Genomic DNA, 25,003 nt, shown 5'->3' on the forward strand with positions numbered 1-25,003 from the left:
TTGCATGGCTAGATAGCACCAGTTTGGACACCTCAGACTCAGAGAGCTGAGAAAAAGAGGTGAGTGTGTGTGGTGTTGGTGGTGTACCTTGCGTGTTTGTTGTAGGTGCAGCAAATTGAGCACTGATTTTTGCAGTTTTGGTGCAAAAGAATGTAGCAAAGTCATCAGTAGTAAGTGTGGAGGATGCGGGTGGAGGAGGAGGATAGAGGAGGGAGGAAAATGTTTTAAAAAGTAGGCGAGGATTAGTGGCATTGTTGATTTTCAGACGGTAATATGTCTGCTTTGCCGAAGTAACCTCAGCCGAGAAAGAGGACAGAAGAGTTTGGTATGTTAAGAGCTGTGCAGGATTTTTAGTTTTCCGCCAAATTCTTTCTGCAGCTCGAAGTTTTGAGCGATGCTCACGGAGAGCATCCGAGAGCCAGGGTGCAGGAGGACTGGCACGGGCTGGCCTGGATGCAAGAGGACATAATTGGTGTAGACATGATGCTCTAGACATGATGCTGTATCCAGTAATAGAGACAGAACTGTGCTTGACAGGAAGGTGGGAGTGCTTCCTAAGCTAGTATTAAGCAGCTCTCTTTCTTTGTGGAGGAGCTCCAGCAATGCATGGCCAAATTCAACTGATTTCCCAGCACTGTTGCGCTACGTGAAACAAGTTGATGTGAAAACTGCTCAGGGAAAGCAGCTTGGCAAGGTAGCGTGGCCGAGCAGTCTAAGGTGCTGGATTAAGGCTCCAGTTTCTTCGGGGGCGTGGGTTCGAATCCCACCGCTGCCAGGCAGTCCTTTTAGGATGCTTGAGAATGACCTCTCTGCTTGAGCAAACATACTTGTAAAGTAATACTGCATGCTTTCACTCACATCCAAACGTAGACTCCTTGGCCAAAGTTGAAGGGCTTCACTAGGAAGCTCTGCGTCTTCTCTGCTGTTCTGCTTCCGTAACATTGGGCAGAAAACGGACCACTGCAAAGAAACATCTAGGGTAACGTGGCCGAGGGGTCTAAGGCGCTGGATTTAGGCTCCAGTCTCTTCGGGGGCGTGGGTTCGAATCCCACCGCTGCCAGATGTGATTTTAAACACGGACAAACTGCTTGAGTCCGTGCGTGTTCTCTGTGACCGCTGGAAATGAGAGAGTACATTTAAGTTGGCAACTAAACGGCTGCAGATAAAAGATTATTTCATCTTTTGTGAAATAACAGTTACCTTGTAATCAGGTGCTTAAATGCATCGCAGCTGGCTGCCGTTTGGAGTAGACTTCAAATGCCTTGAGATGTACTCTAATAGAGACAGAACTGTGCTTGACAGGAAGGTGGGAGTGCTTCCTAAGCTAGTATTAAGCAGCTCTCTTTCTTTGTGGAGGAGCTCCAGCAATGCATGGCCAAATTCAACTGATTTCCCAGCGCTGTTGCGCTGCGTGAAACAAGTTGGTGTGAAAACTACTCAGGGAAAGCAGCTTGGCAAGGTAGCGTGGCCGAGCGGTCTAAGGCGCTGGATTTAGGCTCCAGTCTCTTCGGGGGCGTGGGTTCGAATCCCACCGCTGCCAGATGTGATTTTAAACACGGACAAACTGCTTGAGTGCGTGCGTGTTCTCGGTGACCGCTGGAAATGAGAGAGTACATTTAAGTTGGCAACCATTCAGTATAATGTGTTCTTTGAAACTCACGGCAGACTCGTTGGTGTGACAGGTGCTTAAATGCATCGCAGCTGGCTGCCGTTTGGAGTAGACTTCAAATGCCTTGAGGTGTACTCTAATAGAGACAGAACTGTGCTTGACAGGAAGGTGGGAGTGCTTCCTAAGCTAGTATTAAGCAGCTCTCTTTCTTTGTGGAGGAGCTCCAGCAATGCATGGCCAAATTCAACTGATTTCCCAGCGCTGTTGCGCTACGTGAAACAAGTTGGTGTGAAAACTGCTCAGGGAAAGCAGCTTGGCAAGGTAGCGTGGCCGAGGGGTCTAAGGCGCTGGATTTAGGCTCCAGTCTCTTCGGGGGCGTGGGTTCGAATCCCACCGCTGCCAGATGTGATTTTAAACACGGACAAACTGCTTGAGTGCGTGCGTGTTCTCAGTGACCGCTGGAAATGAGAGAGTACATTTAAGTTGGCAACTATTCAGTATAATGTGTTCTTTGAAACTCACGGCAGACTCGTTGGTGTGACAGGTGCTTAAATGCATCGCAGCTGGCTGCCGTTTGGAGTAGACTTCAAATGCCTTGAGGTGTACTCTAATAGAGACAGAACTGTGCTTGACAGGAAGGTGGGAGTGCTTCCTAAGCTAGTATTAAGCAGCTCTCTTTCTTTGTGGAGGAGCTCCAGCAATGCATGGCCAAATTCAACTGATTTCCCAGCGCTGTTGCGCTACGTGAAACAAGTTGGTGTGAAAACTGCTCAGGGAAAGCAGCTTGGCAAGGTAGCGTGGCCGAGGGGTCTAAGGCGCTGGATTTAGGCTCCAGTCTCTTCGGGGGCGTGGGTTCGAATCCCACCGCTGCCAGATGTGATTTTAAACACGGACAAACTGCTTGAGTGCGTGCGTGTTCTCAGTGACCGCTGGAAATGAGAGAGTACATTTAAGTTGGCAACTATTCAGTATAATGTGTTCTTTGAAACTCACGGCAGACTCGTTGGTGTGACAGCAACACATCCCCAAGCTCGAATCTGCTCAGGAGCAAGTGTCTTTCCCACGATTAGATTGCAGCATCTTAAAGTCTGCACTGGAAGTCTCTCTCTGCCATTGCTCCTTTTAGCAAGAGCACCCTATTGAAACAGGAACAGTAAAGATTCACAATTAGAGTAGTAATACTCTATAACTGGATTTGAATATAATAACAACAATGTGGGGTCTGCTGTGATGGAATCAGTAACTCACTCTTTTGTGAAATAACAGTTACCTTGTAATCAGGTGCTTAAATGCATCGCAGCTGGCTGCCGTTTGGAGTAGACTTCAAATGCCTTGAGGTGTACTCTAATAGAGACAGAACTGTGCTTGACAGGATGGTGGGAGTGCTTCCTAAGCTAGTATTAAGCAGCTCTCTTTCTTTGTGGAGGAGCTCCAGCAATGCATGGCCAAATTCAACTGATTTCCCAGCGCTGTTGCGCTACGTGAAACAAGTTGGTGTGAAAACTGCTCAGGGAAAGCAGCTTGGCAAGGTAGCGTGGCCGAGCGGTCTAAAGTAATACTGCATGCTTTCACTCACATCCAAACGTAGACTCCTTGGCCAAAGTTGAAGGGCTTCACTAGGAAGCTCGGCGTCCTCTCTGCTTCCGTAAAATTGGGCAGAAAAGGGACCACTGCATGAAGTCATCTGGGATAGCGTAGCCAAGGGATCTAAGGCGCTGGATTTAGGCTCCAGTCTCTTTGTGGGTGTGGGTTCGAATGCCATCCGCTGCCAGGCAATCCTTTTAGGATGCTTGAGAATGACCTCTCTGCTTGAGCAAACAGACTTGCAAAGTGATACTGCACGCTTCAGCTCGCATCCAAATGTAGACTTCTTGGCCAAAGTTTAAGGGCTTCACTAGGAAGCTCTGCGTCTTCTCTGCTGTTCTGCTTCCGTAAAATTGGGCAGAAAAGGGACCACTGCAAAGAAACATCTAGGGTAGCGTGGCCGAGGGGTCTAAGGCGCTGGATTTAGGCTTGAGTCTCTTCGGGGGCGTGGGTTCGAATCCCACCGCTGCCAGGTAGTCCTTTTAGGATGCTTGAGAATGACCTCTCTGCTTGAGCAAACATACTTGTAAAGTAATACTGCATGCTTTCACTCACATCCAAACAGACTTGCAAAGTGATACTGCACGCTTCAGCTCGCATCCAAATGTAGACTTCTTGGCCAAAGTTTAAGGGCTTCACTAGGAAGCTCTGCGTCTTCTCTGCTGTTCTGCTTCCGTAAAATTGGGCAGAAAAGGGACCACTGCAAGGATACATCTAGGGTAGTGTGGCCGAGGGGTCTAAGGCGCTGGATTTAGACTCCAGTCTCTTCGGGGGCGTGGGTTCGAATCCCACCGCTGCCAGATGTGATTTTGAACACGGACAAACTGCTTGAGTGCGTGCGTGTTCTCAGTGACCGCTGGAAATGAGAGAGTACATTTAAGTTGGCAACTATTCAGTATAATGTGTTCTTTGAAACTCACGGCAGACTCGTTGGTGTGACTGCAACACATCCCCAAGCTCGAATCTGCTCAGGAGCAAGTGTCTTTCCCACGATTAGATTGCAGCATCTTAAAGTCTGCACTGGAAGTCTCTCTCTGCCATTGCTCCTTTTAGCAAGAGCACCCTATTGAAACAGGAACAGTAAAGATTCACAATTAGAGTAGTAATACTCTATAACTGGATTTGAATATAATAACAACAATGTGGGGTCTGCTGTGATGGAATCAGTAACTCACTCTTTTGTGAAATAACAGTTACCTTGTAATCAGGTGCTTAAATGCATCGCAGCTGGCTGCCGTTTGGAGTAGACTTCAAATGCCTTGAGGTGTGCTCTAATAGAGACAGAACTGTGCTTGACAGGAAGGTGGGAGTGCTTCCTAAGCTGGTATTAAACAGCTCTCTTTCTTTGTTGAGGAGCTCCAGCAATGCATGGCCAAATTCAACTGATTTCCCAGTGCTGTTGCGCTACTTGAAACAAGTTGGTGCAAAAACTGCTCAGGGAAAGCAGCTTGGCAAGGTAGCGTGGCCGAGTGGTCTAAGGCGCTAGATTAAGGCTTCAGTCTCTTTGGGGGCGTGGGTTCGAATCCCACCGCTGCCATGCAGTCCTTTTAGGATGCTTGAGAATGACCTTTCTGCTTGAGCAAACAGACTTGCAAAGTGATACTGCACGCTTCTGCTCGTAGTGGTCTAAGGCGCTGGATTTAGGCTCCTGTCTCTTCGGGGGTGTGGGTTCGAATCCTACAGCTGCCAGAAAAGGTTTTAAATATAGCCAAACTGCTTGAGTGTGTGTGTGAGTCTCAGTGAACGCTGGAAATAAGAAAGTACATTTAAGTTGGCAACTAGTCAGTATAATGTGTTCTTTGAAACTCACGGCAGACTTGTTTGTGTGACAGCAACACATCCCCAAGCTCGAATCTGCTCAGGAGCAAGTGTCTTTCCCACGATTAGATTGCAGCATCTTAACAAAGTCTGCACTGGAAGTCTCTCTCTGCCATTGCTCCTTTTAGCAAGAGCACCCTGTTGAAACAGGAACAGTAAAGATTCACAATTACAGTAGTAATACAGTGGGGAATAAACCAGAGTCAAGAGATGTGTTGATTATGTGAGTCAGTGTTGGTATGACTTTCTGACACAGAAATGAAAATAGCCTCACCATTTACTTTCCATTGTTTGGTTTTAAACCTTGATGAGTTTCTTGATTCTGTTGAAGACAAATTACGATATTGTGATAAAAATGCTAGCTTACTTTGTGTTCCAGAAGACAGGAAATGTTTAAAACCACATGATGGAGAGTAAATGGTAAGCTCATTTTAATATTTAGGGTAAACATCCATTTCATGCTTGCCAGTTTGCCTTTATACTAAAGTTCACTTTTTTGTTCTTTTTTGAAGACCTGATGGTGCTGAAAGAAGAGACACATCAATGGAGTGAAATAGAAGAGAAACAACAAGAAATAATGAGTGATGAAAAACCCACACTCACTAAAAAGACTTCATCACACAGAAAACCTCGGAAATCCAAGTCTAGGTGTAATTTCAGCTGTAAACAGAGTAGAAAGAGTTTCAGTCAAAAGCCAAACCTTGACCACACTAGGGAGAAACCTTACACCTGCAAACAGTGTGAAAAAAAGCTTCTATAATACAGGAAACTTAAAAGTGCACATGAGAATTCACACTGGAGAGAGGCTGTACGCATGCCAACAGTGTGGAAAAAGCTTCTATTCTACAGGAAACTTGGCAGTGCACAGAAGAATTCACACTGGGGAGAGGCTCTATTCTTGCCCTCAGTGTGGAAAGAGTTGTAAGCAAAATGGCAACCTTGAAGTCCACATGAAAACTCACACTGGAGAGAGAAGCTTTATTTGTACACAGTGTGGGAAAGGTTTTTCTCAAAAACAAAACCTTACCATCCACATGAGGATTCACACTGGAGAGAAACCTTACACATGCACAGAGTGTGGTAAGGTAAAAGGTTCCCACATAAAGGCTCACTCAAACACCACATGATAACTCACACCGAACAGAAGCCGTTTGCATGTGCTCAGTGTGGAAAGAGCTTCACAACCAAAGCTAGAATCATGAATCACACGAATGGTCATACTGGAACCACAGTGTTTACATGTGATCATTGTGGAAAGAGTCTCTCATGCAAAGACTCCATTAAGCAACACATGAAGATTCACTCAGGCGAGCGTTTTCGATGCAGTGAGAGTGGAAAGGTCTTCAAACATAAAAGATGCCTCGTCAATCACATGAAGCTTCACAATGGAGAGAAAAAATGAGGCCTTGTCCAGCAGAGCTTAAGGCTTTCCTGGGATAGCATGGGATAGCATCTCGGGACAAGTGTGAACTCCTGAATACATCTCAAGTTACTGGAATGAAACCCTTTGAACCTGAAGATTTAAACTCAATAACTGAAGAGGGGTGAAGATGTGCCAGGTTGTGAGAGTTTCTACAGGGCTGCAAGAAAGCAAAATAACTCTATATGTGTTCACACAACATAAAATTTACAATACAAAATCAACATTCGAGAAATAATGTAAACAAATTATAATAAAAATAATAACAAAACAAAAAATATAACAAATATAAAATAGTACAAAACCATATAACAGACAGTCAAATTGACAACTTTTCAAGTTTCTTTTTATGTGCTCTCCAAATATTGCAAAAAGCTACCCCATTTCTGATTAAAGGTATGGGTGGAATCCTGAAGTCTTGCCAACATACGTTCATATGATGCAGTAGAAGTCATTAGTTCAATCCAATCTTTAAATGAGGGAGTATCTGAGTTCTTCCAATTTCGCAGCACCAGTCTCACAGCAATAATACATCCTGCGACGACTAGTCCAGCCTGTGTTTTAGATATTCCGTTCTGTAAAATCGATGTATCACCAAGAAGACAGACTCTTAGAGAATAAGGTAAAGGTTGTCCCAGCCATTTCTCAAGGTTTTGAATAACTCTTGTCCAGAATGGAGCCACCAAATGACAGCTCCACGTTAAATGTAAAAAAGTGCCCACAGACTGACCACATTTCCAACAGTGGTTATTTTCCATTAATCCTATCCTATACAGTCTTACTGGTGTCCAGTAATATCGATTAATTATCTTGTAATGTATGAGTTTACTCCTAACATCTCTCACAGTAGCACCTATACCAGAAACTACTGCCTCCCATTCACCCTCTTCAAATTCCACCTCCAGGTCTTTCTCCCAGATAATTCTTAAATGATCACTTTTTCCATACATGTTGTTTGCAGCAATCTTATAAACAAAAGATGTGGTTTGCATCGACTTTGGCATATTTAGAAACCCTAATAAAACAGTTTCTTCTGCTCCTGGCTTAAATCCCACAGTTTTTATACTACTATGCAGCTGTATATATTTCCAGAAATCCCCTTTATCTACTAGATTGAATTTGTCTTTCAATTCCTGAAATGAATACAGTGCGCCTTGTCCATATAGATCATCAACTGTTTTCAGACCTTTTTTACACCAATCTTTCCAATAGACTGTTTTTTTTCCTATCTTAATAGCAGGGTTATTCCATAATGAAGAATAGCCTTGTTTATGATGGGACAAATTAAATATCTTATGTATTTTTTTCCAGACCTGCTGAGAGTGTTCCAGTATAGGGTTAACTTCCCCATTCCTAATAGAAGATAAAGATTTCTGAGATAAAGCATCAATAACCCTGAATGGGAAAGTTAGCGTTTTCTCTATTTCAATCCAACTTATACCCTCTACATTATCACCTGACCAATGTTTACATATTTTAATAATCTCAAATGTAGTATTATAAAGCTCTATATTTGGTAATGCCAAACCCCCCTTTATTCTAGTGGTAAACATATTTTTCATACTTATTCTGGGCTTCTTCCCTTCCCACAGAAAGTCCCTAACTAGTTGATTGTATTGCTTAAAGATGGATACAGGAAACTCCAAAGGGATCATCATAGAGATATAATTAATCTTTGATGATACCATCATTTTAATTGCATTAACCTTCCCCCACAAAGACAAATTTAACACTTTCCATTTATCAAAGTTTGTTCTAACATTTTGAAGCATAGGGGTTATATTCATCTGAACAACATCATACAAGTCCCTTGAGAGCCTAACACCTAAATACTTCATCCCAGTTGGTATCCATTTAAAGGAGAAAGCGCTCACATCAGCCAACGAACATCCCACAGACACTGGCATTACCTCAGATTTCACCCAATTAACTTTGTAACCAGATATTTGAGAAAAACGTTCGATAGTATCCATCATAGGAGGTATAGATGTCCTTGGATTTGAAAGCAAAAGAAGAATATCATCAGCATATAAAAAACACTTATATTCCCTTTCTCCTAACTGGACACCATTCACTCTCATGTCATTCCTAATTGCAACTGCTAAGGGCTCCAGAAACAAAGTAAAAAGCAAAGGAGACAGGGGGTCCCCTTGCCTGGTGCCTCGCTTTAATTTAAAGAAAGGGGAGATAATGCCATTTGTAAGAACGGCTGCACGTGGGGCGGAATATAGCACCTTGACCCACTTAAGAAAAGTTGGCCCAAAGCCAAACTTTTGCAACGTATAAGTTAAATAGCCCCATTCTACTCTATCAAATGCCTTCATCGCATCTAATGAAAAAGCAGCAACTGGATCATTCTCATTGCGGCTTTGCCAGATGAGATGAAGTAGTGACCGAAGATTATCAGAAGAAGATCTCCCTTTTATAAAACCTACCTGGTCGCTATGTACGATATTGGATAAAATGCCCTCCAACCTCAATGCTAATACTTTAGATAAAATTTTACAATCAACATTTTCTAAACTAACTGGTCTATAACTCCCAGGATCATAAAGATCCTTATCCTTTTTAAGAATTAACGTAATTAGCGCATCATTAAATGTTGGGGGCATCTGCTCCAGTAACAAGGTTTCCTTATACACCCCTTCCAATATTGGTGCAACAATGTCAATGTACTTCTTATAGTATTCGGCAGGAAAGCCATCTAAACCTGGTGACTTAGCGGCCTTCATTGACATTATCGCAGCCCTAATTTCAGATTCTTCTATTGGTGCATCCAACATCTCAAGCTGGTCTGAGGACAAGGTGGGAAGTGTAATTTTGGAGAAAAAATCTCTATATTTAGTACAGTCTGGGGATGACTCTGCCTCATATAGTTTACTATAAAACTTTTCAAAGACCTTATTAATGTCCATGTTTGCAGTCACCACTTCATCTTTTTCATTTTTGATAGCTGAAATTAAGAAACTAGCATCCTTTTGTTTCAATTGCCTTGCTAACAATTTATCAGCCTTTTCTCCACTTTCATAGAAAGCTGTGCGCATCCTAAACATTGCATACTCTGCTTTTCTATTGTAAATATCATTAAGCTGATATTTCAGATCGCAGACTTGTTTTAAAATATTATCTGAAAACTTTAGTGATAATTGCCTGTCTAAAACTTTAATTCTGGCCTCAATGTCCTTAACTTTTTCCTTGTCAAGTCTTTTTACCAAGCTAGCATATTGTATTACGTTACCCCTGACATAAGCTTTTGATGCTTCCCATACCGTTCCCAGCCTCTCTGTGGTACCAACATTAATCTCGAAAAATTCCTTTAAGTCAGCTCCCAATTTTGTACTAAAATTTAAGTCCTGAAGCAAGGATATATTGAATCTCCATCTGTTTTGTTTTATTGTCTTAGATTTAGTGTCTAATGTCATCTCCACTGGTGCGTGATCTGACAAAGCAATCACGCCTATCTTACAGTCTACTACTGACTCTACTAAATCACCAGAAACCAAAAAGTAATCTATTCTTGAGTAAGATTTATGATTATGTGAAAAGAAGGTATACTCTCTCTCTCTAGGATTGACAAGCCTCCATATGTCCACCAACCCCAAATCTTTCATCATTAATTGTATAGCTAATCTGTCTCTGGGCATATTTTTATGGTAGGTTGTTCTATCCAGATAGGCATCTTGCACCTGATTAAAATCACCTGCAATTATTAACTGATTACCTGCTTGTCCCCCAATCATCTTATTAACCATATGAAAAAATACACTATCCTCCTTATTTGGAGCATAAATATTGCAAATATTAACTTTTTGCCCATCAACCATGGCTTCCAACCATATAAATCTCCCCTCCTCATCCTTCTTTTGCTTAATCATGACAAAATTTACCCTCTTATGCACTAATATTGCTACCCCATTCCTCTTACTATTATATGAATTATGAAACACCTGTCCCACCCAGTCACGTTTAAGTTTTTCAGCCTCTGGACCCATCATATGCGTTTCTTGAATTAAAGCAATGTCCACGTTTATAGATTTAAGGTAACCTAACCATTTTCTTCTTTTAACTGGATTATGAGAACCATTTATATTCCAGGATATTATTTTTAAATATTTAGCCGTTCCATGCATGTCTCCCAACTATATATAAACACTTGCTGTCTGTAAAAAACATACATACAAAAGTAAAAAAGTAAAAATAAAAGACATAAACGAACTCTGTAAACATTGACTTCAAGAACTTAAACCCCTTGAACCCTCCCAAGTTACATCCTTTCACTAAAAGAAGGCCCCTCCCCATACACGAGCAGTGAAGCGCTGATGATGGAACCACCTGTCGACCCCGCCCCAGAACGTTCTTGTAAATCGCATGTTAACACCCCATCAAACTTGCTGTAGATCCCTTTGTCCTTACATTGGTTGCAGACCTAGTCTGTTTGTTTTTATCTTAGCATCAAATAACATAACTTTTGTCCCCAGAAAGCAACTTCCGTACCTCAGTCCTTTTCAGACAATAACATCAGCGCCTTGTTATGATCATCAAAGCTCACTCGCTGTCCTTTCCATGTGAAGCGTATTACTGCAGGATACGCCAGAGTAAAACGGATATCCAGCTCGTGAAGCCTCTTTCTGACCGCTGTGAACCGCCGTCTTTTTTCCGCCACATCTCTCGTCATGTCAGGAAACAGCGATATTTTAGAACTCCTCCACATGATACTGCCACCTTCCCGCACTTTCATTCTCACTGCTGCCATAACCCTCCCTCTTTCCAGAAAACTGTGAAAGCGCATAATAACGGGGCGAGGGGGCTTGTTTTCATCCGGCATTGGAACCAAAGATCGGTGGACACGCTGTAACTCCGTTTCGGAGATATCCACATCCAGAGCCTCGGAGAGAATCAGCCTTACACATTCCCGCAGATTACCATTCTCGGACTTTTCCTTAAGTCCTATTAGACGTAGATTCATGCGCCGCTCCCTATTTACCATATCCGAAACCGAATCCCGAAGATCTGCACAGTCTTTAGCACTTTTTTCGGCCATTTGTTGCAGGCGCTCGTTCTCGTCTTCAAGCACTCCAATTCGAGCCTCTGCCTCGTCAAGCCGTTGCGCCATGGCGGCCGCGTCCGCCTTCATCTGAAACTGCGTAGTCTTCACACTCGTTACATCTGCCTGCAAAGTTGACAAATTTGCACTAAATCGTGCCATTTCATCCATTGCTGCTTTTAACGCAGCCTGTAACTCCGCGAACCCTGGTGGTGTAGTAACGTGTCCCAATCGAGCGTCTTTTTCTCGAATCTCGGCAGGCCCGTCACTAGCCATTGCGCCCTGCTTTGCAGCTCGCGCCTTCGATGTAAACTTGGATGTCATAACCGAGCAATTGCAAAATTATTTTTTTATATTCAATTAACGCTACTAATAGTTAACAGTGGGGTGCTAACTTACTAAAAATAAATAAATTAACGAGGTCAAGCCGGAGCTAGTCTTCAGCCCTCCATCTTGTTCAACGGTCCCACGTGACTCCGTTTCAAGTTATTATGAACTGAAAACCAAATTTATGCACATTGCACACTGCAATCAAATGGTCGGCACTGAAAAGAGAATTAGAAAGATTAGGGAGGAGAAAATGTTTGGGGATATGCAGGGTAAACTGTCCTACACCCTTAGATTGTGTTTTTGATTATTCACATTGTTTGATTTTCACTCCCTTGAACAAACACCGATTTGCCTCCAATTTTGGGCTTTTGTCTGCAGTTTCACAAAACATGTTGGTGAATGAAAGTCCACCTAAACTCGGCCGGTGTGAACTTGCAATGACAGTGAGAGACTGATGCAGACACTATAAAGCCCTGTTCAGACTACACAATGCCATTTGCCAGTTACCACAGATCAGATTTTTGTCAGATTATGAGATTTTGACTTGATAAACTCTTGATGTGTTGTGGGTACAAATGGAGACTTTGGTTTCAAAACACTACACTTTTATTTTGATGGACATATTTTAGAAAATAAACAAGTCTTTCTTCATGAAGACAATTAAACTTTCTATGGACAACTAGTTTCCCTTAAAGAAATGTTCATGTGAAAACTCCCACATTACTACAAATAAATCAGTGTATGGGAAACCCAGTGTTGCTATTGTGAATGAGAACATGAGTGATTTGTTAGCTTACATGCTAATTCCAGTACTCATTAGACTACTGAAGGACTTCAGCTATCTGTAAATTCCAAATATTATTTATATGCATTACATATTGTACTACTCATGTGCACTGATAGATTATATTGTGTGCTGTCTGCAAGTGGTGTGTGTGTGTAGGTTATAGTTTTAGGTTTATTGTGTTAAAGGTAAATTATTTTAAGAGTAACAAGTTATTTAATTATTAACATTTTGATTGTTCCTATATATATATATATATATTAGGGATGCACCGATATGTATAGGCCGATATTTATAAATATTTCAAAATGATATATTTTTATACAGCAAACTTCATAAAAGATTGAACTTCTTTTATGAACTAAATAGTCTATACTCAAAGCAAAAAAGCTTTAACTTCAAAATTGCAAGGTGATTATAGACCTATATTCAAGATTTCACATAAATCAGCATGCAAAAAATACATTACTTCCTTTTCTTCATAGCAAATTAACATGCAACTTGACTGTTGCATAAAATTAAGAAGGTTAAATAACAAAATATGATTTATTCAACAAGCAAATTAAATATATTTAAATAAGATGAGAATGAAAGCACTAAGGACTGAAACCAGCTCAAATGTTCTTGAATAAAACGTGTTACAGTGATGTACACATGTACAAATACGTCATGTACGAAAAAGCCTTTTTTAGAGGTGTTTTGACAGTTCAGAGCCACCGTACAAGTAAATAGCTTACAGATAGTACGTTTAGAAAATGCGGCACAGATTCATGCTATTTGGCGTTTTAGATTCTTTCGAACATGTAGCTGCTGCTTGTCAATCAGATGCGTCTGCGCTCGTTCTTGCTGTCAATTGCGGGGGGAAAATGATCGATGAAAAGTTTATGATAAACCGCTGAGTTTTACTCAACTGTAGAGGAAGAGTTGCCATCAGAGTCAGACTTTCATACAAAACCTGCAATGAGCTGACTTTATGGCTAACAGAGCTGAATATAAAGACAGAATGAGCCGCTGGTCGAGAGCCTCTATGACTGGATTCACCTCTCCCCCGTGCTACAGTGTGTGTGTGTGCGCGGTGACAGCTCGCGCGCTCGTCATAATCAATATGAATATTTCGATCAAACTGAATACATCTTACATCAACAACACATGACAAGCAACGTGTTGATAATAACAAATAATCAGATTACAAACAACTGTTTACACTTGTTGTAAAATGTGCGGGTCCAGTTGCAGTTTGGTGTGTGTGTGTGTGAAGCGTAGAGGGAGAGGGAGAGAGAGAGGAGCGGTTTTTGGGCAATGAGACTATTTTAGGTGACTGATTTGTTGTACCACACGAAAAGTAATAAATATTTTGGACCAAGTTACATGTGTCCTCGTTCATTCACCGGCTGCAACTAAAAGAGAAGGCAATTCACCACGAAACTAATATTATTTGGCCCTGGAGTAATAAGTTAAGATCCCCTGCTATCTCTACACAACAAAGAGACAGAGCTGGAAAGGTTTACATACTTAATATTTTTCCTGAGGCGATTTAAAGCAAAATACACAATGACACTCAATCAAACACATCTACAATGATAAGAAACATGGTTACTTACTGACTTATTAACGCACAGCAATACCACTTGAAGAAATTACAGACTTTGAAGGAATAAACAGTGTGAAGAGAGATCCATTATAGTGCAGTGGGCAAGTCTGAACAAGATCCGCCCAAGCGTGCGCAGCGCGCAAGTCTGTACAATTACGTAATTTATCGGCTTAAAGATATCAGCCGAATTTAGACATCGAATCGATAACGATAGTCCTAAAAATAGCATTTATCGGCCGATACCGATATGGCCGCCAATATATCGTGCATCCCTAATATATATATATATATATATATATATATATATATATATATATATATATATATATATATATACTATTACTAACCAGCAATGATAGGTGAGCAAAATAAAAATTGAAAGAGGATACTTTTATTAGGCCTTTCATGAGTCTAATAATCTCAAAGTCACACTTAAAAAGAAGGTCCAAAAACCTGCATTTATAAATGAAGAATGTTTTGCAAAGCATAAAAGGTTGTTAACCAGGTAATGCTGTGTACAATTTGTTTTAGTTACACCAAATTTAACTTGTTTATTGTAAAAAGGGTTTAAATGGATATTGACATGAGACATTCTGTATTATGCATTACGTATTATGAGTCATGAGTAGGGCCAGAAAGAATCTGTCAACGTTTTTTGCTATTTCTGCGAAGAATATTGATAAAAATCTGTGGATTTCTGCCAAAATATTTTGGGAGTATTATAACTAAAACCTAAATATGTGAAACAAAAAATATTATCTTTTAAACTTTTATTTAATGTTTAAAATGCAAATCCAATTAGATACACTTTATTTGATAAACAAAGCAAGTCACTCATATAATATTTCTACTAAAAGACAAAAATATTACTGTAAAAACTGCATTGTACATAAATCAGATAAACATTTTTATATTAGTCAATAATATTACTGTATTTAATTTAAAAAGTGAATAAATATATATTTACACAAGTAAATAAAATAGAATTAATGATCTGCGCGACATTATGTGTTATGAGTCATGTACATGAGTATATGCAATTGTATAAACATGCTCAGTGTTTTCAATAACTTTCACAAAATTGACAAGTTCTCCTCAGTATCAACTTTTAATCTCAGGAATTCTTTTGATGGAGACACATCATTAATCATTTTAACTGAAGTTCTTTAATTTTGGGGAGAATTAGAAAAGAAATGTAACTTTCTTATTTTTCTAATTCCTGTGAATTAAATTATTTTAAAATAAACAAGGTCTGAGCTGATTATATGACCACAGGTATGCTCAGTCCAGAAAGACTAGGACCTCCATGCAAAAATGAATGGCCTATCATCCGGCCAGCCATCTGGAACAGGTTGCTGTCCCGTAGTACAGCAGATGCAGAAGGTACACGGTGGTTTTTTTCCCCCTCAAAAAGGGCTGTAGTAGATGAACCTAAAAAATCCAATCAGTAAGAATTAACTAATAGTACTAGTTGTATAAAATCTGTAATAGCCCAAAAGCAAAAGAGACATAAAACATCAAATCACATCTGTAAAATTCTAAACAAATGTTTTCTCTGTATGCACTGTGGTGGTACCAGTCAGCATCGATCTGCATTGCCCACCAGTAAATAGAAGATAATGTTATGAACATTTTACATCTTATCAGGTGTGCAAAAGGCTTCTCAAGTACAGTGCACGAAATCATACAGAAAAAGGTCAGGGTTACAGGCAGTGTTGACGAAAATTAACTTTATATATATATATATATATATATATATATATATATATATATATATATATATATATATATATATATATATATATATGTATATATGTGTGTGTGCGTGTGTGTGTGTGTGTGTGTGCACATGTAACCGAACTGCAACCAATTACAAACCCAAATTTAAAGTGAAGCCAGTCTTCAGTTTTTGCATCATCATTGACAAAATATGGCGGTTAACTCCCTTGCCAACAGCTGCATCTCCTAAAAAAAAAATACAAAATGAAGCAAGTTCGTTGCACAAACTGTACAGACTATAAGCGATTCAAATGATTTTAATAATAAAAAAGAAGTACCAGTCAATCTATATTTCAATGGAGTGGACCAATTAGCACTGTTCATTTTATAAAATGAAACCAGGGTACTATCTTGTTCATCCATAGTATCAAACTGGTTGATGAGTAATGATAGAGATGGACAGTGTGAATTGATGGAGAGCAACTCATCACAGAACATTCGAGATGATTTGAATGGGTCAATTTCATTTTTCCATGCTGAAATCAAATGAACAATTTATCTAAATACCATTTTACAAGCATAGTTGAATAACAATACAAAAAAGATGAAAGAATAAATGAATAAAGATGCACTTATCATTTTACAGTACAACAGCACTAAAAAAAAATTAAATGTGTTGTGTCTAACCTGCAGACAGGGATGTTGAAGATTGTGCAGTTGAGGGTCCTGGCAATTCTTCTGTATTTAAAGTGAATGAAGAATCATTGTCACCAAAAGTCCTTTCTCTAAAACAGGCAAGACACAAACAATTTCAATTTTGTTCATTAAGCCACTTCAAAAATTTTCATGCATATTAAAAGCATTTGCCCAGTTTCATAGACAAGGCTTAGACCCTAGTGCCAGACAAAGTCTGGATGTAACTTACAATGACATACTGTTTATAGTCATTAATGTCAAAAGTCACCAGTAATGATTTTCTCAAAGCAAGGCTTATAAAAGCTACATACATCAAATCTAATAATGTCTACTACTGACCCAGTTTATGAAACCAACACATTAATTTAAATTTAAGACAGTCCACCAGAAAATTATTTTGTTAATTTTTTACCCTACATTCCATCTGATCTTTGTACATCTCCCTCGAGATATATACAACCAAAACAAACTGTGCAAACTAATCCTTTAGTATTAAAGGCATGTCATCCTACAATTTTTAGCATAACTTTACCCTTCACCACACATGCTTGCATGAAAAGGCAAGACATCAGTTGGGAAAGAGATCTGGCAAATTGGACAAATCTGTAAAAAGTAAAAATAAATTAAACAATGTATGTTTGTAGCAAATTTGTTGAAGAACATACATATTCTACCCCATAAAAAGATTCTAAAATATTAAGAATAGTCTCAAATTTTGAATAGCTTCAAACACATTCTTTATGGAACCACGAATTGGGTATATTCAAATATAGTGAGTATACCCAAATACAAGAAATAGGCTTTGATCAAAGACCTGTAATGATGGTTCTAAGATGGGGTGAAGTGGGCTTGGCTGGTCAACAGTTTCGATTACATTTTCGTCTACATCATCATCTAGAATGGTCACATCATTTGAAGACTCCTAATAAAAGTAATCAAAATGCATTGGCATTGTAAATAAATAATATTGATAGAAAAATAAAACCATAATACTGTATGACTTACTGTCTCAGCTTCTTTACACTCTTCAATGTGTAAGGGCAGCAATGGCAGTGGTATTTTCTTACCACATTTCATACAGCTGGACTGTGGCATCTTAGCAAACTCCACAGAATCATAAGGTAATGGTTCAGTGGAAAGCTGTTCCTGTAATGGAACTACAAACAGCATGTTCTTTCCATTATTTGACACTGATTTTAGGAGTCGAGTTGAGTATCCATCAGCATCTGTGGGAATTATAGACAGCTTACGCCGCCCACCACCACCTAATGGCAAAATCAATTGAGAATCACATTCAGGACTACTGTTGCCTTCTTGGGCTAGCAATATTGTTATAAATGTGTCACCTAAAATTTTGGACAGAAATGTTCAATAAAGCTCTGTTTACCACTGGAAAACTGAAGTAGGGCATGCCATAATCTTAGAACATGGCAGAGAAACATGTGCTTGACTAAAAAGTTTAAACTAATGAAGCTTATTACTAAATTATTAACGCCAACAAAGCACATACCAGTTTCATTAATTTACAAAAGTGCAAAATTATTGCAAATGCACACAAATCATTTTTTGTTTATATGTAACATGCAAAACATAAATACCTGTAGACTTGTAAAACATCCAGCCACCCTGAAGTGTTTTTAATTTGGGAAACTCTCCTTCAAGCAGACTGACAATCTTAAGAATGAAACAAAATTCATCATTTAGTTTTTTTTTTTTTTTTTTTTTTCCAACAGATATAAAACTCCCATCAATTCCTAGTATTATGGTAACATTTGCAATTACCTCACTGTGTTTAAAATTATCTGGAACAGTTAAAAGCCTTTTTCCAAGTCCAGCATGGACAAGCTCAAGGTCTTCATCTCCTTTTGGTGTGAAGGGTGATGGTTCAGAGAGGACATGGATTTGAAAATCAGTTTTTTTAATGTTTCCAGGTTTGGCCACAGAAAAATCTCTGTCCCAAACATACTTGGGAATTGCCTATAGTGACAAAAGGGCAAAATGAATAAACATATTAATAATAAGAAACATTTTTTGCATGACACAAAAAGTTGTGTTTTACAGTAAACATGAAAAATTACCTTTTTAAGGCTTGCCTTACCATGTTTTCAGGCTCTGCAGGCAAAGGAATGGTCCCACTTGAGATGCTTTCTCTCATTGGTCTACTACCACTAGCTAGTGCATTTCTTTACGAAGATGGAGTAAGGCCCCTGGCTAATACATCGATCAGAGCTTTTGCTGCTATTTCTACTTCTGATGACAGTGCCTGTAAGACAAATACCAATTATACCTTTTATCATTTGTTATCTTCATAGTCCGCGATCAACACTGCCGACCCCCACCCCGCCCGTTCCTTACAGTCGGCGATCATCTCCTCTCTCCACCCCCCATACCCACCCACACCCAAAACGGCATTACGCTCTCCCGGTCTTCACTTTAGTACGCGATCGATTCCACCCCCAAATTAGTCCTCGATCAAATTTATAGCTGAGCTCCCTTGAATGACAATCCTAGAATCGACCATGACAGAAGCCATGCTATTTTACACGACCATCCCGTTCTTCACTCGCCATGTTGGCTTAATAACGGACTTAATTTACGTTATAAAGTTTACATTATAAACAACAGCAGCCATTGCTTTAACAAACGTTTGATACTTAATCTTTGCATACATAAACCACTATAGAAATCAAGTAACCACTTACCCGCGCATCCCGCTCTTCACCTGCCATGCTAAATAGAGGAGTATTCTTCTTCTTAGAGGATCATCTCCGTTAATTAGGTCAGACTGCGCAAATGGAGCGCACAGTGAAGCGCTTCGGTCATTCCCACATTCTCAGGGAGTTGTGATTGGTTGAACAGTAAGCTCGCATCTTATTGGCTACAGGGCACGAGTGACTCACGTGGGAGGTGTGTGCTGACAGGAAAGTCTCAAAAATGCACACACTCGTATTCAGGGTGAGTCGTACGTGAGAGAGGATTTGCACATTCTCATTCAGGATGAACTCGTGAATTTTAAACATTCAAAACTTTTTGTACACTCTTATATATTTGCAAATGGTGTTTTGCATTTGTGAAATGTATTTTGTGAAAATGTATTTTTATTTTGTGCATGTGAATTGTTTTTGTGAGTATAAATAAATATTTTACGCATGTGAATTTGGCTACGCATGTGTACATCGTGTCTTTTGCGTGAATTATTATTGAGTCTAATCTCTCTCCATAGAAAAACACTTTTTATCAGATCTGGACTCCGTTGCTTGAATATGTAGGTCCTAGGATTTCAGGTACATTTTTGCAAAACCTTAGATCACCATAAACTTTGGTTAATTTATGTACTTTTCTATTTTTATTATTACTCCGTATTTTTATGTCTTCTTTTTGATTTTGATTTTTCATTATGTGCTGTGATGCTAAGAAATTTCTTGGTTGTAAGCTGTTGTCATTGTTCTGTTCTTTTTTGTTTTGTTAAAATAAAGACAAAAAAATGTATTTCGAAGAATTCCAGTTTGTCAGCAGATAGTGTCGGCGCATAAAACATTCCTTTGCATAGTGGTTTGGTTGTCTAGGACTATGATTCTCGTTCATGCTGTGAGAAATCCCAGATTCAAATTTCGGTTGAGCCCTTACAGTTGTCTGCTGTTTTGTAAGGGCGTTGTGGCTTACACAGAGGCCTTTTTTCTGAGAATGCCAGTTCGTCAGCTGATAGTGTTGCCATATAAAGTTACTGTTTTGCAGTGGCTCGTTGATCTAGGGGTATGATTCTCGCTTAGGGTGCCCTTGATTCGTTAGAGAAAGTTTTCTGACTATCTGATGCTTCTGACACCATGTGAAATAAATTCAATTTAGTGGCTCGTTGGTCTAGGGGTATGATTCGCGCTTTGTGTGTGAAAGGTCCTGGGTTCAAATCCCGGATGAGCCCTTGCAGATGTTATGTGTTTTATAGGGCACTATGTCTATCATTAAAATGTCTTTCGAAGAATTCCAGTTTGTCAGCAGATAAAGTCGCCACATAAAACATTCCTTTGCATAGTGGCTTGCTGGTCTAGGAGTTTGATTCTCGTTCATGCCATGAGAAATCCTAGGTTCAAATTTCAGTTGAACCCTTACAGTTGTCTTTTGTTTTGAAAGGGCGTTGTGGCTTACACAGAGGCCTTTTTTCTGAGAATGCCGGTTTGTCAGCAGATAGTGTTGCCATGTAAAGTGGCTGTTTTGCAGTTGCTCGTTGGTCTACGGGCATAATTCTCGCATAAGGTGCGAGAGCTCCCGTTTTCAAATCCTGGACGAACCATTGCAGAAGTCCCGGGTCCAAATGAAGCAAAAGCCCTGCTTCAATGTTTGTTAGATAAGGATTTCTGACCATCTGTTGCTTCTGATGTCTTGTGAAATATTCAAGCTTTTGTGGCTCGTTGGTCTAGGGGTATGATTCTTGCTTAGGGTGCGAGAGGTCCCGGGTTCAAATCCCGGACGAGCCCTTGCAGTTATTTTGTTGTTTTACAGGGCATTATGGCTTTCATAAAAAACGTTTTTCGAAGAATTCCAGTTTGTCAGCAGATAGTGTCGGCACATAAAGCATTCCTTTGCATAGTGGTTTGGTTGTCTAGGACTATGATTCTCGTTCATGCCGTGAGAAATCCCAGATTCAAATTTCGGTTGAGCCCTTACAGTTGTCCGCTGTTTTGTAAGGGCGTTGTGGCTTACACAGAGGCCTTTTTTCTGAGAATGCCAGTTCGTCAGCTGATAGTGTTGCCATATAAAGCTACTGTTTTGCAGTGGCTCGTTGGTCTAGGGGTATGATTCTCGCTTCGGGTGTGAGAGGTCCCGGGTTCAAATCCCGGACGAGCCCTTACAGGTGTTATGTGTTTTACAGGGCACTATGTCTTTCATTAAAATGTCTTTCGAAGAATTCCAGTTTGTCAGCAGATAGTGTCGCCACATAAAACATTCCTTTGCATAGTGGCTTGCTGTTCTAGGAGTTTGATTCTCGTTCATGCCATGAGAAATCCTAGGTTCAAATTTCAGTTGAACCCTTACAGTTGTCTTTTGTTTTGTAAGGGCGTTGTGGCTTACACAGAGGCCTTTTTTCTGAGAATGCCGGTTTGTCAGCAGATAGTGTTGCCATGTAAAGTGGCTGTTTTGCAGTTGCTCGTTGGTCTACGGGCATAATTCTCGCATAAGGTGCGAGAGCTCCTGTTTTCAAATCCTGGACGAACCATTGCAGAAGTCCCGTGTCCAAATGAAGCAAAAGCCCTGCTTCAATGTTTGTTAGATAAGGATTTCTGACCATTTGTTGCTTCTGATGTCTTGTGAAATATTCAAACTTTTGTGGCTCGTTGGTCTAGGGGTATGAATCTCGCTTAGGGTGTGAGAGGTCCCGGGTTTAAATCCCAGATGAGTTCTTGCAGTTATTCTGTTGTTTTACAGGGCATTATGGCTTTCATAAAAAACGTTTTTCGAAGAATTCCAGTTTGTCAGCAGATAGTGTCGCCACATAAAATATTTCTTGCATAGTGGCTTGCTGTTCTAGGAGTTTGATTCTCGTTCATGCCATGAGAAATCCTAGGTTCAAATTTCAGTTGAACCCTTACAGTTGTCTTTTGTTTTGTAAGGGCGTTGTGGCTTACACAGAGGCCTTTTTTTCTGAGAATGCCGGTTTGTCAGCAGATAGTGTTGCCATGTAAAGTGGCTGTTTTGCAGTTGCTCGTTGGTCTACGGGCTTGATTCTCGCATAAGGTGCAAGAGGTCCCGTTTTCAAATCCTGGACGAACCATTGCAGAAGTCCTGGGTCCAAATGAAGCAAAAGCCCTGCTTCAATGTTTGTTAGATAAGGATTTCTGACCATCTGTTGCTTCAGATGTCTTGTGAAATATTCAAGCTTTGAGGCTCGTTGGTCTAGGGGTATGATTCTTGCTTAGGGTGCGAGAGGTCCCGGGTTCAAATCCCGGACGAGCCCTTGCAGTTATATAGTTGTTTTACAGGGCATTATGGCTTTCATAAAAAACGTTTTTCGAAGAATTCCAGTTTGTCAGCAGATAGTGTCGGCACATAAAGCATTCCTTTGCATAGTGGTTTGGTTGTCTAGGACTATGATTCTCGTTCATGCCGTGAGAAATCCCAGATTCAAATTTCGGTTGAGCCCTTACAGTTGTCCGCTGTTTTGTAAGGGCGTTGTGGCTTACACAGAGGCCTTTTTTCTGAGAATGCCAGTTCGTCAGCTGATAGTGTTGCCATATAAAGCTACTGTTTTGCAGTGGCTCGTTGGTCTAGGGGTATGATTCTTGCTTCGGGTGTGAGAGGTCCCGGGTTCAAATCCCGGACGAGCCCTTACAGGTGTTATGTGTTTTACAGGGCACTATGTCTTTCATTAAAATGTCTTTCGAAGAATTCCAGTTTGTCAGCAGATAGTGTCGCCACATAAAACATTCCTTTGCATAGTGGCTTGCTGGTCTAGGAGTTTGATTCTCGTTCATGCCATGAGAAATCCTAGGTTCAAATTTCAGTTGAACCCTTACAGTTGTCTTTTGTTTTGTAAGGGCGTTGTGGCTTACACAGAGGCCTTTTTTCTGAGAATGCCGGTTTGTCAGCAGATAGTGTTGCCATGTAAAGTGGCTGTTTTACAGTTGCTCGTTGGTCTACGGGCTTGATTCTTGCATAAGGTGCAAGAGGTCCCGTTTTCAAATCCTGGACGAACCATTGCAGAAGTCCTGGGTCCAAATGAAGCAAAAGCCCTGCTTCAATGTTTGTTAGATAAGGATTTCTGACCATCTGTTGCTTCAGATGTCTTGTTAAATATTCAAGCTTTTGTGGCTCGTTGGTCTAGGGGTATGATTCTCGCTTAGGGTGCGAGAGGTCCCGGGTTCAAATCCCGGACGAGCCCTTGCAGTTATTTTGTTGTTTTACAGGGCATTATGGCTTTCATAAAAAACATTTTTCGAAGAATTCCAGTTTGTCAGCAGATAGTGTCGCCACATAAAACATTCCTTTGCATAGTGGCTTGCTGGTCTAGGAGTATGATTTTCGTTCATGCAATGAAAAATCCCAGATTCAAATTTCGGTTGAGCCCTTACAGTTGTCTGCTGTTTTGTAAGGTCGTTGTGGCTTACACAGAGGCCTTTTTTCTGAGAATGCCAGTTCGTCAGCAGATAGTGTTGCCATATAAAGTTGCTGTTTTGCAGTGGCTCGGTGGTCTAGGGGTATGATTCTCACTTAGGGTGCCCTTGATTCGTTAGGGAAAGATTTCTGACTATCTGACGCCTTGTGAAATTCTCTCAATTTAGTGGTTCATTGGTCTATCTGTATGATTCTCGCTTCGATTGCGAGAGGACACGGGTTCAATTCTCAGATGAACCCTTGCAGGTGTACTGTGTTTTACAGGGCATTATATCTTTCGTAAAAACGTCTTTCAAAGAATTCCAATTTGTCAGCAGATAGTGTCGCCACATAAAATATTTCTTGCATAGTGGCTTGCTGGTCTAGGAGTATGATTCTCGTTCATGCCATGAGAAATCCTAGGTTCAAATTTCAGTTGAACCCTTACAGTTGTCTTTTGTTTTGTAAGGGCGTTGTGGCTTACACAGAGGCCTTTTTCTGAGAATGCCGGTTTGTCAGCAGATAGTGTTGCCATGTAAAGTTACTGTTTTGCAGTGGCTAGTTGGTCTAGGGGTATAATTCTGGCTTAGAGTGCCCTTGATTCGTCAGAAAAAAGTTTTCTGACTATCTGATGCTTCTGACGCCATGTGAAATTTTTTCACAGTAGTGGCTCGTTGGTCTAGGGGTATGATTCTCGCTCTGGGTGTGAGAGGTCCTGGGTTCAAATCCCGGACGAGCCCTTGCAGGTGTCGTGTTTTACAGGGCACTATGACTTTCATTAAAATGTCTTTCGAAGAATTCCAGTTTGTCAGCAGATAGTGTCGCCACATAAAACATTCCTTTGCATAGTGGCTTGCTGGTCTAGGAGTATGATTTTCGTTCATGCAATGAGAAATCCCAGATTCAAATTTCGGTTGAGCCCTTACATTTGTCTGCTGTTTTGTAAGGTCTACGGGCTTACACAGAGGCCTTTTTTCTGAGAATGCCAGTTCATCAGCAGATAGTTTTGCCATGTAAAGTGGCTGTTACAGTAGCTAGTTGGTTTAGGGGTATGATTCTCGCTTAGGGTGCCATTGATTCGTTAGAGAAAGTTTTCTGACTATCTGATGGTTCTGACGCCATGTGAAGTTTTATCAATGTAGTGGCTCGTTGGCCTAGGGGTATGATTCTCGCTTTGGTTGAGAGAGGTCCCGGGTTCATATCCCGGATGAGCCCTTGCAGGTATCATGTGTTTTACAGGGCACTATGACTTTCATTAAAATGTCTTTCGAAGAATTCCAGTTTGTCAGCAGATAGTGTCGCCACATAAAACATTCCTTTGC

At 40.4% G+C, this 25,003-nt stretch overlaps 1 protein-coding gene and 14 non-coding genes across 15 annotated transcripts; 14 read left to right on the forward strand and 1 right to left on the reverse strand.

The window, feature by feature from the left end:
* The first annotated feature begins 693 nt into the window (after positions 1-693).
* trnal-aag (transfer RNA leucine (anticodon AAG)) lies at positions 694-775 on the forward strand. The gene has a single exon. It is a non-coding gene; the product is annotated as a tRNA-Leu (tRNA).
* Positions 776-978: 203 nt separating this feature from the next.
* Positions 979-1,060, forward strand: trnal-uag (transfer RNA leucine (anticodon UAG)). The gene has a single exon. It is a non-coding gene; the product is annotated as a tRNA-Leu (tRNA).
* A 398-nt stretch (positions 1,061-1,458) lies between these two features.
* On the forward strand, positions 1,459-1,540 carry trnal-uag (transfer RNA leucine (anticodon UAG)). Its single transcript has one exon. It is a non-coding gene; the product is annotated as a tRNA-Leu (tRNA).
* A 389-nt stretch (positions 1,541-1,929) lies between these two features.
* trnal-uag (transfer RNA leucine (anticodon UAG)) lies at positions 1,930-2,011 on the forward strand. The gene has a single exon. It is a non-coding gene; the product is annotated as a tRNA-Leu (tRNA).
* Positions 2,012-2,400: 389 nt separating this feature from the next.
* On the forward strand, positions 2,401-2,482 carry trnal-uag (transfer RNA leucine (anticodon UAG)). Its single transcript has one exon. It is a non-coding gene; the product is annotated as a tRNA-Leu (tRNA).
* A 1,101-nt stretch (positions 2,483-3,583) lies between these two features.
* Positions 3,584-3,665, forward strand: trnal-uag (transfer RNA leucine (anticodon UAG)). Its single transcript has one exon. It is a non-coding gene; the product is annotated as a tRNA-Leu (tRNA).
* A 246-nt stretch (positions 3,666-3,911) lies between these two features.
* trnal-uag (transfer RNA leucine (anticodon UAG)) lies at positions 3,912-3,993 on the forward strand. The gene has a single exon. It is a non-coding gene; the product is annotated as a tRNA-Leu (tRNA).
* Positions 3,994-4,648: 655 nt separating this feature from the next.
* trnal-aag (transfer RNA leucine (anticodon AAG)) lies at positions 4,649-4,730 on the forward strand. The gene has a single exon. It is a non-coding gene; the product is annotated as a tRNA-Leu (tRNA).
* A 10,208-nt stretch (positions 4,731-14,938) lies between these two features.
* Positions 14,939-19,996, reverse strand: LOC103910820 (uncharacterized). The gene is made up of 11 exons (XM_021475690.3): positions 19,298-19,996; positions 18,694-18,858; positions 18,378-18,572; positions 18,194-18,269; positions 17,601-17,860; positions 17,410-17,517; positions 17,128-17,198; positions 16,587-16,684; positions 16,238-16,435; positions 16,059-16,145; positions 14,939-15,611 (listed from the first exon to the last, which is right to left on the reverse strand). The coding sequence occupies exons 2-11, from the start codon at positions 18,748-18,750 to the stop codon at positions 15,442-15,444; spliced, it is 1,320 nt and encodes a 439-aa protein (XP_021331365.2). The 5' UTR covers positions 18,751-18,858; positions 19,298-19,996; the 3' UTR covers positions 14,939-15,441.
* A 999-nt stretch (positions 19,997-20,995) lies between these two features.
* Positions 20,996-21,067, forward strand: trnap-agg (transfer RNA proline (anticodon AGG)). Its single transcript has one exon. It is a non-coding gene; the product is annotated as a tRNA-Pro (tRNA).
* A 299-nt stretch (positions 21,068-21,366) lies between these two features.
* Positions 21,367-21,438, forward strand: trnap-cgg (transfer RNA proline (anticodon CGG)). The gene has a single exon. It is a non-coding gene; the product is annotated as a tRNA-Pro (tRNA).
* Positions 21,439-22,473: 1,035 nt separating this feature from the next.
* trnap-agg (transfer RNA proline (anticodon AGG)) lies at positions 22,474-22,545 on the forward strand. Its single transcript has one exon. It is a non-coding gene; the product is annotated as a tRNA-Pro (tRNA).
* A 299-nt stretch (positions 22,546-22,844) lies between these two features.
* On the forward strand, positions 22,845-22,916 carry trnap-cgg (transfer RNA proline (anticodon CGG)). Its single transcript has one exon. It is a non-coding gene; the product is annotated as a tRNA-Pro (tRNA).
* Positions 22,917-23,397: 481 nt separating this feature from the next.
* On the forward strand, positions 23,398-23,469 carry trnap-agg (transfer RNA proline (anticodon AGG)). Its single transcript has one exon. It is a non-coding gene; the product is annotated as a tRNA-Pro (tRNA).
* Positions 23,470-24,349: 880 nt separating this feature from the next.
* trnap-ugg (transfer RNA proline (anticodon UGG)) lies at positions 24,350-24,421 on the forward strand. Its single transcript has one exon. It is a non-coding gene; the product is annotated as a tRNA-Pro (tRNA).
* The last annotated feature ends 582 nt before the right edge of the window (positions 24,422-25,003 follow it).

The sequence above is a fragment of the Danio rerio genome, chromosome 4 (assembly GCF_049306965.1).
Source record: "Danio rerio strain Tuebingen ecotype United States chromosome 4, GRCz12tu, whole genome shotgun sequence".
In the NCBI taxonomy this organism is placed as follows: Eukaryota; Metazoa; Chordata; class Actinopteri; order Cypriniformes; family Danionidae; genus Danio; species Danio rerio.

Coding starts and splice junctions, on each gene's coding strand:
- LOC103910820 (XM_021475690.3), bottom strand. CDS start 18,750: ATGAGAGAAAGCATCTCAAGTGGGACCATTCCTTTGCCTGCAGAGCCT. Junction 18,270..18,377: donor ATAATTTTAAACACAGTGAG/GTAATTGCAAAT, acceptor TTCATTCTTAAG/ATTGTCAGTCTGCTTGAAGG. Junction 16,685..17,127: donor GCAAGCATGTGTGGTGAAGG/GTAAAGTTATGC, acceptor TGCCTGTTTTAG/AGAAAGGACTTTTGGTGACA.